The sequence below is a fragment of the Panthera pardus genome, unplaced genomic scaffold (genome assembly GCF_024362965.1).
Source record: "Panthera pardus isolate Hobbes unplaced genomic scaffold, ASM2436296v1 HiC_scaffold_6, whole genome shotgun sequence".
NCBI lineage: Eukaryota > Metazoa > Chordata > Mammalia > Carnivora > Felidae > Panthera > Panthera pardus.
The window spans coordinates 112949982-112963221 of record NW_026526991.1 but is presented as its reverse complement, the minus strand read 5'-3'; the positions used below and the strand labels follow the sequence as shown (position 1 = coordinate 112963221).

General features: G+C 43.0%; 1 protein-coding gene across 3 annotated transcripts in view; it reads left to right on the top strand.

The window, feature by feature from the left end:
* Positions 1–11193: 11193 nt before the first annotated feature.
* Positions 11194–13240, top strand: part of ZEB1 (zinc finger E-box binding homeobox 1) — a 198160-nt gene continuing 196113 nt past the window's right edge. For 2 of the 3 annotated variants that reach the window (XM_019465207.2, XM_019465206.2), the window contains exon 1: positions 11194–11305. In XM_019465207.2, coding sequence (XP_019320752.1) covers positions 11248–11305 — 58 coding nt within the window. In that variant the 5' untranslated portion in view covers positions 11194–11247. Of the gene's footprint in view, positions 11306–12027; positions 12145–13240 lie in introns of those variants that run through there. The other variant, XM_053895865.1, reaches the window with a different exon arrangement.

Genomic DNA, 13240 nt, shown 5'->3' with positions numbered 1-13240 from the left:
GTAAAAAAAAAGCAAGTGTAAAGGTGCTGTGTCTATATAGGAAAAGGTGTGTGATGTGTTAACTGAAAAAGCATAATACTAAATTATATGTAGTTCTCATATGTATATGGCAAAATCTGGGCATGATTGTAGCTATATAAACTATACATGCAAAAAAAGATAGAATAGCAGTGTTGGGATAGGAATAGGGATGGCTGTTTTTCCTCTAAGTATTGTGTAACTTTAAAGAGGATGCATTTAAGTGTCTCCTCATACCTCTTCTGAGTCAATACCACCTTTGTGCACAGTGGTAGTCCTGTAAGTAAAAGATGTGTAAAGAGATGCAAAGGTAAGAAATGGAGAGGTTCTGTCTATATACATAAAGGTGTTCCAACTCCTTACTTATGAGACCTGACTGCTTTCCTACTTTTGGATTCTATGAAAAAAAAATTGCAAACTTACATCCTTATTATAAACTATTTTTTCTGCTTGGCAAGTTTGAACTGGTGTCTGTTACACACAAGTCAAGAAATAAAACTAAGGCAGTTTTTATATTTCTCTTATAATCTTTAACTTGTATTTTTAAAAAGTTCTATATGGGGTGCCTGGTTGGCTCAGCTGGTTGAGCATCAGATTTTGGCTCAAGTCATGATCTCATGTTTCATGAGTTTCAGCCCCCCCTTTGGCTTGCTGCTGTCAGCACAAAGCCCGCTTCAGATCCTCTGTCCCCCTTTTTCTCAACCCCTTCCCTACTCACGCTCTCTCACAAAAATAAAATACATAAAAAAAAAGTGATATATGCCATTTAATTGCATTGCAAATAGTGTTATTTATCCTAGGGTAGTAAATTCACTTCTTGTGTAGACAATTCCTTAAATAATGTAGCTAAGCCAACAGTATTTCTAGATGATATAATAAATATTCCAACTAATGTTAAATAACAACATGTTAATCTCATATCTTCTTTTGTCCTTTAATTAGATAATCATTCCACCTATGCCTGAAGTGACATTTTCAGGGGTAAAATTCTCTTTTAGCCTTGTTGAACAGAAAGGCACTGTGTGGGTTATGCTCTTAATATCCGGCTCTGATCTTTGTCTAGGAATTTGCTTTTGCCGTATTCCCTATCATTTACTGTTTACCATGTGCCAGGCACCATGTAAAACACTTCACATACAATATCTTACTTGCTCTTTACAAAGTCCCTGTGCCAGAATGATTCACAAAGGCAGAAACTTTTGCTCTTTTCTATGGTTATTAAGTATGCTTCACATGAGACAAGCACTGCTTTTGGTATCAGAAACACAAGCATGAAAATTTCAGGCTAGGAGACAGACGTAAAGCATAGTAAAAGCAGTAAATGCTACAGCAGTGGTGTAAACAAGGTACTCTGAAGGATGTGAGGAAATCACTAGTTATGTGAGGCAGGTTCTCTAATTCCCCAAAATTCTGATACAACTGGAGAAGTGCTTAGGTAATCTGAAATCCGGGGAAAGAAAACTACTCTGTCTTCTTGCAAATATATAAGGTAATTTGGAAGACAGCAGAATCTGAATGGGGAGGATGCTAACTTTTGAGTATTAGGCTGTAGTAAACGTAATAGACCAAAAAATAGTATTAAAAGATACACTGGAGACTTTTCAATTATTCATTCATTTGTCATATAATTTTGAGAGCCTGGCATGTACTAAGATGGTTTTAGGAGCCAGAAAGACCACTACAAGAAGGTCTAATCTGAAACAATTTATTACTATTATAAACATCAGAAATATTAACTATGCTTTATATTGCTTATAATTTAACATTATACTATTTGTTAATATAATCTGAAAATGTTATTCTTCATCTGTGCTTCATTTGGATAGCCACATCTTGTATGGCTTTTATTTGCTGAATGGCTTTGATTCCTTTATAAATGATTATTCAAGAGGGAAAAAAAAATTTTTGAAGTTCCCTTTATGATTGCTCTTCTACTCACTTTTCCTCTGCTCCTGTCACTATCCCCCTCCCCTCTAGAACACTTGTATAATGTGGACAGTCTTGACTTTTTAAAAACCCTTTCATGGATTACTACTGTTTTCAATAAAGGGTCCCCAGTCCTTAGAATCTTCTTGTGATCTGGTTCCTGATTCCCCACCTCTGCAACCTTATGTGGAATACGCATTCCTTTTATTTGATGCTCTTATTCTATTGGATCCTCTGCCCCCAAAATACCGCACACACTCTAACTTCTTTCTGCCTTTAACACTCTTCCCTCATTTCCTGACAAATTCTATCACTTCTCCAGAAAAGTTTTCCTTGACTCAAGGTTAGTTCAGATGCCTCTCCTATGTACACTATATCTCCTGGGCATTTGTGTAACAGTCTCTTTGTCAATCTGTTTCTTCCACAAACCCGTGTGTTTCTTGAAGTCAGAAAGTGTATTAAGCATTTATAGCCCCATGCAGCATCTGTCACACAGAATATACACAAGAATATTAATTTAATGAAATAACTAATGAATAATTATTAGAAGTTCTATATGGCACAATGCTAAATGTTACATAAAAAGTAATGACCAATTAGCGTAAGGTTTTAAAAGCTGTTTATAAAGATGAACAAATAAATCAATAAAAACATTTATCAATCATGAAACTTAAAGCTTACATACTTTGGTAGGCAGAATAGTGGCCTCCAAAGATGTCTATGCCCTAATCCCCAGAACCTGTGAATATTTTTAGGTTATGTGGCAATTAAGGTTGTAGATGGAATTAAGCTTGCTGATCAGCTGATCTTGAAAAGGGAATATGTCCAGAATTATCCAGGTGGATCTAATTTAATCACAAATGCCCTTAAAACCAGAAGAGGGTGGCAGAAATATAAAAAACTAGTGAGCTGACAGCATGAGGACTCTGGCCGAAGTTGCTGGCTTTGAAGACTGAGGCAGAGGGCACGAACCAAGGATTGTGGGTGGCCACTAGAAGGGGAAAAATTCTCCCCTGGAGTCTTCTGGAAGAACCTAATCTTACCAAAGCCTGGTGAGACACATTTTGACCTCAAGACTGTAAGATAACATATTTGTGTTATTCTGAGCCACTAAGTTTGTCGTAATTTTTTATAGTAACATTAGAAAACTCATACAGATACCTACATTAAACAGGATTAACTTTGCCTAAAACAGAAAACCTAAGACATTGGTGGCTTAAAGATGATATGTTTATTTCTATGTAAAATAGATCTGGAGGTAAGAAGTCCAGTGCTAGTTACGTATTCTCTTGTGTCAGAGAGTCAGGCCCCTTCAATCTTGTTGCTGTGCCTTTCTTAATCTTTTTTTAATATAAAATTTATTGTCAAATTGGTTTCCATACAACACCCAGTGCTCATCCCAACAGGTGACCTCCTCAATTCCCCTCACCCACCCCCCATCAACCCTCAGTTTGTTCTCAGTTTTGAAGAGTCTCTTATGTTTTGGCTCCCTCCCTCTCTTTTTTTTTTCTTCCCCTCCCCCATGGTCTTCTGTTAAGTTTCTCAGGATCCACATAAAAGTGAAAACATATGGTATCTGTCTTTCTCTGTATGACTTATTTCACTTAGCATAACACTCTCCAGTTCCATCCACGTTGCTACAAATGGCCAGATTTCATTCTTTCTCATTGCCATGTAGTATTCCATTGTGTATATAAACCACAATTTCTTTATCCATTTATCAGTTGTGGACATTTAGTCTCTTTCCATAAACATTGGGGTACAAGTGCCCCTATGCATCAGAACTCCTGTATCCCTTGGGTAAATTCCTAGCAGTGCTATTGCTGGGTCATAGGGTAGATCTATTTTTAATTTTTTGAGGAACCTCCACACTGTTTTCCAGAGTGGCTGCACCAGTTTGCATTTGCACCAACACTGCAAGAGGGTTCCCGTTTCTCCACATCCTCGTCAGCATCTAGTCTCCCGATTTGTTCATTTTAGCCACTCTGACTGGCATGAGGTGGTATCTGAGTGTGGTTTTGATTTGTATTTCCCTGATGAGGAGTGACGCTGAGCATCTTTTCATGTGCCTGTTGCCCATCTGGATGTCTTCTTTAGAGAAGTGTCTATTCATGTTTTCTGCCCATCTCTTCACTGGATTATTTGTTTTTCGGGTGTGGAGTTTGGTGAGTTCTTTATAGATTTTGGATACTAGCCCTTTGTCTGATATGTCATTTGCAAATATCTTTTCCCATTCTGTTGGTTGCCTTTTAGTTTTGTTGTTTCCTTTGCAGTGCAGAAGCATTTTATCTTCATGAAGTCCCAATAGTTCATTTTTGCTTTTAATTCCCTTGCCTTTGGGGATGTGTCAAGTAAGAAGTTGCTGTGGCTGAGGTCAGGGAGGTTTTTTTCCTGCTAGGGTTTTGATGGTTTCCTGTCTCACATTCAGGTCCTTTATCCATTTTGAGTTTATTTTTGTGAATGGTATAAGAAAGTGGTCTAGTTTCATTCTTCTGCATGTTGCTGTCCAGCTCTCCCAGCACCATTTGTTAAAGAGACTGTCTTTTTTCCATTGGATGTTCTTTCCTGCTTTGTCAAAGATTAGTTGGCCATACTTTTTGTAGGTCTAACTCTGGGGTTTCTATTCTATTCCATTGGTCTATGCGTCTATTTTTGTGCCAATACCATGCTGTATACACTAACAATGAAGCAACAGAAAGATAAAGAAACTGATCCCATTCACAATTGCACCAAGAATCATAAAATACCTAGAAATAAACCTAACCAAAGATGTAAAAGATCTGTATGCTGAAAACTATGCTGTACGCTGAAAGCTTATGAAGGAAATTGAAGAAGATATAAAGTAATGGAAAAACATTCCGTGTTCATGGACTGGAAGAATAAATATTGTTAAAATGTCAATACTACCCAAAGCTATCTACACATTCAATGCAATCCCAATCAAAATTGCACCAGCATTCTTCTCGAAGCTAGAACAAGCAATCCTAAAATTTGTATGGAACCACAAAAGACCCCGAAGAGCCAAAGTAATTTTGAAGAAGAAGACCAAAGCGGGAGGCATCACAATGCCTTTCTTAATCTTAAGGAGCTCTAGCCAGCAAGTCTGATTCCAACCAGCAAGAAGAGAAAGAATAGTGAAACACCTACTTTTATTTATTCAAAAATTTTTTATTAATGTTTTTTATTTATTTTTGAGAGAGACAGAACGTGAGCAGGGGAGGGGGAGAGAGAGAGAGGGAGATACAGAATCTGAAGCAGGCTCCAGGCTCTGAGCTGTCAGCACAGAGCCTGACACAGGGCTTGAACCCACGAACTGTGAGGTCATGACCTGAGCTAAAGTCAGATACTTAACTGACTGAGCCACCCAGGCACCCACCTGGGTGAATGAACCACCTCCATTTGAAGGACTTCCTCAACATTGCACACATTCACCTCCACTTAGATCTCACTGGCCAGAAATGACTAGCACAGTAGCACCTAGATACATGCAAAGACCATTCAAGTGGTCATGGGACAGCAGTGGAGGGTTCCATTGTTAAGAAGGAGAAGAAAGATACTAGGGACAATCAGCTATCTCCACCTTACTACTGTGGTATTGATTTCTTTTCCCTTTTCATATCTTAAGTATATAAAAGTAGTCTCTCCTAGATTTTAGATTAGGGCAGGGGCTTTCACTCTACAAAGAATTACTGAGTAATTACTATGTAAGAGAACCTTCCATATTTCTAAGTATTTGCCAGATTTTGCATGTACACACAGTACAATATGAATATATATATACAGTCACTGAATGACATAAGATACATTGCATTCAAACTTTAGTGTTGTGATAAAAAGAAACAGAATTCTTGTTTCATAAAGGTTAAATACTGTGGGGTCTGGCAGAAAACAAATGGCACACTCAAAGGGTAGTTTGATGAAGAGAGTTTGATGAAGAAACTATTTACAGAGATGTGGGCAGGCTTTAGGGGAACCAATAAGGGATAAAGTTCCCCAAGGACTCGCAACAGGAGGGTACCATTACCATCCCTCAGCCTGAAGGGATCAAGGGAAGCAGTTTCTGGAACTTGGCAAGACCTGTCGCCATGAGACAGGGTTGACTGATGGGATCCATGGCCTTACATAGAGGAATGAAGCTACTGCCAAAAGCCACAGACAGGAGGGAATGTGCGGGAAGGTGAAATAAATATCCTGACCTCTCTCTCTTTCCTTCCTGTGATCATTTGCCAAGACCTCCAAATTAGCTGAAACCAAATAGAAACCAGAGGGCAAAGGATCTTGGGTGTTGTGGTCCATAAAAATCAGCCTCTAGGAATACAGAAAGGCAAAGACTGGGATTTGAGGGACACAGAAAAACCAGAATATGAAAAATCAAAGCATTTTACAATGTTGGGATGACTCAAACTTTGAACAAAGAGATAAAGGGAATTGATCCAAATAGATTTGCATTAGACCTGGTAGAAAGAAAGATGAAGACAATGATTAAAACATAAAACAGTGGAGAGGGGACACTGCCTGTGATCTATTTATGAAATTAGGATAAAGAGAGTGAGCTAGAAATAGAGGCATAAGAAGGAATGAGAAGGGTCTGACCAGAGATTTCAAGTTGAGAATATATTTGAACACAGGGGGTTTCTTATTACCAACTTTTTCGTGTGAGTTTAACATGTTTGTGGGATATATAAAACCTATTATTGATCACAAATATCTTAAACAAATACACTCCAAGGAATGAACAGTGGCAGTGATTGTAACTGAGGGTCTGTGGACTAAAGGTCAAAGAAATAGCTATACTTTGTAGCATAACCAGTCAGTTGCTAAAAGAAATCAAGATGCCAGAGAAAATACATGGAAACAAAAGGGGAGGGGAATAGCAGTAGAAACCAGATATCAGATCCCTGATATGGTAAACACTTAAAGTTCATTCAAGTCCAGAATATGCATGTTGCCCTCTCTCCAGTATAATTTATTACCTATAGTTGTCAAGTATAGAAAAAAAGTGCTATTCATTCACGTCTGTAAGTTATTTCAATAATATAATCTATTTTCCATGAAGGTAGGCTTTGAAAGCAATCATTTTCATTATTGTAAGTTTACGGAAAGATTAGTTTTAGTTTTGAGATGTTCATTAACATCCTTCAAACAACTTTTTCTACACTGATTTATACTTACATCTCTTTATTAGACACGTTCCTGAAAAAAGTGCCCCCAAAATAAGAAGCTCTGTGTGTTAACATTTCATTGACGTATATTAAAAATAGGAGCCTTATTCCCCAGAGAGAAAAACCATTTTATGTTGCAATATATAGTAAAACCACATGGAGGTTCGGGGAAAACATTTGTCCCTATTACTATGTCTTGGGAGGCTTTATTAGAAAAATTGGTGTGGGTCCTAAAGGCAGCTGTTGGTTCTGGATCACTCTGTAGTCATGTTTCCTTCCTGACTCAGCAACTGCAGAATTTGGTGGAACTGCAGCAGTTAAACCACCATTGGCCCCTTTTGTCTCATTGTGAACCCCATGTCCAGAGTCACTACTGAGCTAAGGACTGAGGAGTGACATTAGGGGGCTTCTAAATTCTGAATTTTGATGGGGAACAGGTATCAAATTTATTCTTTTTCCTTCAAAGCTCTAAAAGTAAAATAATATGTTAATATAATTAATTTATGTAATGAATTTTCTTTTCATGAAACAACCAATTTATTTTGATGAAGATTATAGAATCTTATTATAAGCTATACTTCCCAAATGTGTTCAGGAAGTGAGGTATGTGAAAATCATATGCTCAATATAGAATGCCATGAAATATCTACATTTTAAACTCAAAATAATTTTATGTCAAATTTTATCCTAACTTATACATGAATCTTACATGGAAAGCAAATAGCAGGTGCAAAGGGTTTATGAAAAATTTATAGAAAAAAAACCTCAGTATTAAAAATATTCTACCCATTTACATTTTCCTTATAAATTTAAAAAAGATTACAGTAATTCATTTTTAGCAGAATACCTCTTTCAGCATATGCAATCCCAGAGCAGTGTAGAAGCAGAGTATTAACATTTCATTGACACTAAAATTAGGAGTATATATTGAATGTATACTGTATGGTGACATTACAATTACTAAAATCAACAATATAAGGTACATGTTAAACTCTTATTAGTATAATTCCCTATCATGTTTGATTTAAATGAACCTAAATTTACTTATTGAGGTATAATTGACTAAATAAAGTTAAATTTTAATAAAGTTATCACTTGTCTAAATTTATTCTAAAGATTTTCCCTAATTCTTTAGTTCTATTTAAGAGATAAGCAGCAACCATCGCGTAAGCATCAGGCTTAAAGCAGCAGTTTACTCTGAGATTTACTTTTGCCTGTTTTTATTTTTTAAATTTTTTTTTTCAACGTTTTTTATTTATTTTTGGGACAGAGAGAGACAGAGCATGAACGGGGGAGGGGCAGAGAGAGAGAGGGAGACACAGAATCGGAAACAGGCTCCAGGCTCCGAGCCATCAGCCCAGAGCCTGACGCGGGGCTCGAACTCACGGACCGCGAGATCGTGACCTGGCTGAAGTCGGACGCTTAACCGACTGCGCCACCCAGGCGCCCCAACTTTTGCCTGTTTTTAGTCTAGATTTCAATAATTTGGGGAACTTTACAGTTATTTGTGTTAATTAAAGTTAATATATTAATTATTCAATTTGTAATATATGTATTAACATATATATTTAAATAATTACTACAGGACTTTACAAAACTGAAATTTTGTATTAGAAGATTTAGGATATCAATATTTCTTGTGCCTATTTAAAACATAGGAGTGGGCAGAGTTAATCATTTGGAGAAAACGATTATGGAGTCACTAAAATCAAGATCAATTAGTTTCAAAACCAGGCAGGATATAAATGATACTAATCAGCTTTGCAGCCATGATTTCAACTGTTCCTAACAATTAATGTGGTGAAGGCAGATAAATGATCCTCACTTTATATAGGAAAGGTCAAGAATTTTAAGAAATACTTCCTTATTGAGCATCTACAATATAACCAGGTACTCCACTAGGTCCTGAGGGCACAGAAATGCACAACGAGAAATGTCTAGCCCAATCTAACTAAACCAGGAACCATTAGGGTAAGGAAGACAATGACTTCCTATTTGATCTGTCCCTTTGTCTCTTTGATTTTAAGGTAAGAATGAATACTGAAAGAAGCTTAGTAGGGAGGTACAGGACAGACACTTCTGAAAAAGAAAAGGACGAGTTATACTTCCTAAGTTTAAGAGTAGGTAAAATGTGTGCTAGTTCAAAAGTATTTTTTTTTTCCATTCTGGCTGGAAATTAGGGTAGCTGTAAAAAAAATTGGGGGGGGTGGGAGGGGAATGCTGGCAAATGACAAAGTCTGTAACTTGATTCAGAAGCCAATTGAAGAACATTATACAGCCTTTAGGAGGTAGGAAAAAGTTACTGCTTGAACCAAGCAAAACATGGACAATTCTGGGATGCACAAATTCAGTTAACGTGGTATGAACGAAATCGAGGATTGCCTGTACTTAAAATGATCATTAAGAGTGATGATTCTAGTTTTGGCATTGGGCATGAATAGATATACAGACATAATGTACAGCAAAGAATATTTACAGTCACATTCCATGCACTAATAAATAATGCATTCATTTCTCAAAATGCCAAAGAAAATGTGGGAGAGAAAATTTTCATCTATATTCAGGATTAAACTTTCTAATTTTAAATTACCAGACTTCAGATGTAAATTTATTTCAGTTGAAAGGTTTGAGGAGATTATTAATGGATCTTCTGAAATTCTGGAGTGTTTAAAAGATGATTTTAACATAATAAAGAATCTTGCCATAGGTATGGCAAAAATTATAGACATAAATTTATTGAGCACCTACTATGTGACAAGCAGTGTGCTGGGTGACTTACTATTTCTAATACTGTGTGTCACGTTTCAGTTTTCTCAATTTCTCTAACAGTAACAGTACACTGTTAATTTACAACTAAATTATTTGAAACGTAGCTCATTTGTTCTGCTCCTCATCTGAACGGGGTTGGGGGAGGGGAGAGAAGGGAAAGCTAAATCCTACTGAAGACTTACTGTCTTGGTATTTGTGGCGTTATCTATATGGTCTTTCAGAAATCCCCAAACTTGTACAGAGACTTGAGATAAGATCAGCAATCTATCAGTTTCAAAGCCCACATTTGTTAGCCGTGTTTCTTTCCTCAAGGTCCCATTCAGCGATAATTGCCCGTTTTGACGGTAAATCATGGCGCATTAGTACCTTAACTCTCCGTCTTTGCGCCTCCCATCTCGTCCATCTGCTCTCAGGGGAAAGCAGGGAGGAGGGCAGAGAGCGAGGCGGCGGGGCGGGGGAGGCCGAGGTGACAGCAGGTGAGAGCCTGATGCGGATGAGGAAGTGAGACAGGGACTGTGTGGGTATTACTCATTCGGCTTCACCGCCGGTGTCGCCTGCAAACGGAACTTCTCGCCTCTCTTTCGGTCCAGCTGAAGTTCTATCTAACTGAAGTCACTTCCCATCCCGGTTCGCTTGGGGGAAAACCGTGCGTCCGTGTAGGGGAAGGGAGTCAGAACTGCGCGGCAGGTAGCCTCTCTCATGACGCCGCCTGTCCCCCGTCAGAGGCCGGGCTTCCCAAGTCAGTCTCTACCGTTCCCCGAACCTGCCCTCCCTCTACTCTCGGGAACTTCCCGCGTAGCCCAGAGCGCGACCCTCTCCTGAGCCCCAGGGTGCGCCGATGGGACAAACGCTGCGTGGGAGCGGAGCCCAACCTTGACGAAGAGGGAGGACAGGTTGCTCCGGTCACTGCGACGCGGCAGCTCGGAGGGTACAGGGTCCTGAGGGGAATCAGCCAGACCGGTCCGTGCCCCAGGCTGCCGCGGCGGGTGTGGTCAGTTCAGAGGCAGAACGCCGCTGAGCCTCCTACTTTACCTTTCTCACTCCCCCTGCTTGCCGCCCTTCTGACAACGTCCCCGCAGTTTCCTAACGCCCCCCTCCCCCATCCCACGACACCTGAGGGAAACTTTTCCCTCGCCCCTCAATTCAAACTCAGCTGCTCCTACGGTTGCCGCAAACCGTCCTCTCCCTAGCAACAAGGTTCCGGCCGTAGAGCGAGCGGCTCTAGGTGTAAGGAAGGTGATGTCGTAAAGCCGCGAGTGTCGTAAACCAGGTGCGGTGGGGAGGGGGGAGGGGTGGAGGCGGAGGGGTGGGGGGGGAAGGGGGAGGGAGGGGGAGGAGGTGACTCGAGCATTTAGACACAAGCGAGAGGATCATGGCGGATGGCCCCAGGTGTAAGCGCAGAAAGCAGGCGAACCCGCGGCGCAATAACGGTGAGTGGCGGAGGGGACCGGGGAGCGGCGGAGTCAGGGGGAGCCGGGCAGCCGGGGCGCCCCCGGGGGTGAGGGGGGCGAGCCGGGCTGGGGGCGGCCGGGGCAGGGACGGGCAAAGTGGAGTGGGAAAGTAGAAAGTAGTGCTCTCTGCCCCCCTCCGCTGCTGCCGTTGCCGGAGCCGCGCCGCGGCCGCTCGCTCTCCCTGAACCGTTATGTCTCTTACCTGGTCTCTCTCCGCCTAGCGGCTCCTGCCGCCCCTGCCGCCTCCTTGGACCGTTAGCCGCCGCATCCCCGGCGCAGGGCGGGCGGCCGGGACGCGGCTGGCCACTTTTCTGGTCCCGGGTGGAGCGGCTGTTGCTTCTTTTCGCACTTTTCCCCACTCTTTTGCCCCTCGGCGTCTCCCCTCTCCCCCTCCTCTCAGCCCCCTCCGCGTTATTCTCTCTGTGCGCGGAGGCCCCCGGGAGCCGAGGAACAAACTTGTGGCCGGCGCTGACCGTGCAAAGTGGCTTCCGCGCGCCGCGGCCCCGGCCGGCGCCGTCGCTCGGGCCCCGAGGCTCGGGCCGGGCCGGGCTGCGGGCGCGCGGCGGGCGGCGGCGGGCGGCGGCGGGACGCGGCGGCCGCGGGCTGCGTGTCGTCCGTGCGCGCGTGTGCGCGGGCGCCGGTGGTGCGCGCCGCGGGCGGACCGGGCTCGGCCGGCGGCGGTAAAGTTGTGACCGGCCGGCGAGGCGCGCTCGCGGAATGGGGATTAGCGGAGCGGAGGCGCGGGTCCCTAAGCGCCCCTCCTCCCCCGCGCCTACGGCCACCGTGCCCTGGGCCCCCGGCTGGGGACGCCAGCCGAGGTAGCCCCGCCAGTGAGGTCCACATTCGGGGGGGAGCTGGTGGGGCGGCAGGGGAGACGGGGCAGGAGCGGGCACCTACTTGCTGCTGTGGGAGATCTGTGGATGGCGGCGAGCTGGGCAGCGGGTGTGTTTGTGGAGTTGTTACCTGGTCTTAGAGACAGGGAAGCACCACAGACAGATCCCCCTCCCTGGGGGAGACTCCTTCTCCGCGCTGGGATGGGGTTCTGTGCGTACGCCTCTTTTTTCTCTTTCGGTTTTTGGGGAAGTTGTTACCTGGGCCGGACGCACGGAGCGCTGAAGCCGGATAATGGAGCTTGGATGGCGCTCTCGGTCTCGGGTGGAAGGAGGGTGGGGGAGGGGGCAGACGGACCGACGGACGCACGGATCTGCTGCTTTCGCTGCAGCTGCAGTGTTTATTGATTTGTGCTCAAGTGCCGGGGCAATACACACCCCTCTGCCTGGCGTGAGAGTTAAAAAAAAAAAAAAAAAATAGAGACAGCAAGAGAGAGCGAGACCTGAACATGTGGTTGTTGTTGCACAGTCGCCTTTTCCAGTTTGGAGAGACGTTGTAAGTTGATTGTATTTCTGCTTATCTTGGGGGCGATTCTGTGCTTTCTCTCCCCCTTGTTCAGCAGCGAAATGTCTGCTGATTGTTATTGTCTGGACAGTTCCTGTGGCGAGAGGGTTGAGACTTCTCCGCCCGGGGGCGGCGGGAGCGCGGGGCGAGGTCCCCGCCCGCGCCGGCCCGGTACCTGTTTGTATAATAATGGGCGGCAACGGCCCTGCCGCTGGCTGCAGCCGAGTCTATATAAGGAATTACACGTACATTTCGGACCGAGGGGCTCGTTTTGGTTCCTACGTTATTTTTAAAACGAGTTTTTAACTGTAGGGAAATAAATGCGCCTATAATGGGATCGCTGTATCTTCCAGAAAATGAGGAAATATGTGTTTAAGTAAAAACTCTCGCGCGCTCCCCCCGCCCCACCCCCCGCTCCTGGGCTCCCTTTCTCCCTCCCCTCTGGGATGCGAAACGCGAGGTTTTGTAACCTTTCCTGGCAATTTTAGATTTTGTGTGGGATTTCCTGTCTAGAAGCAG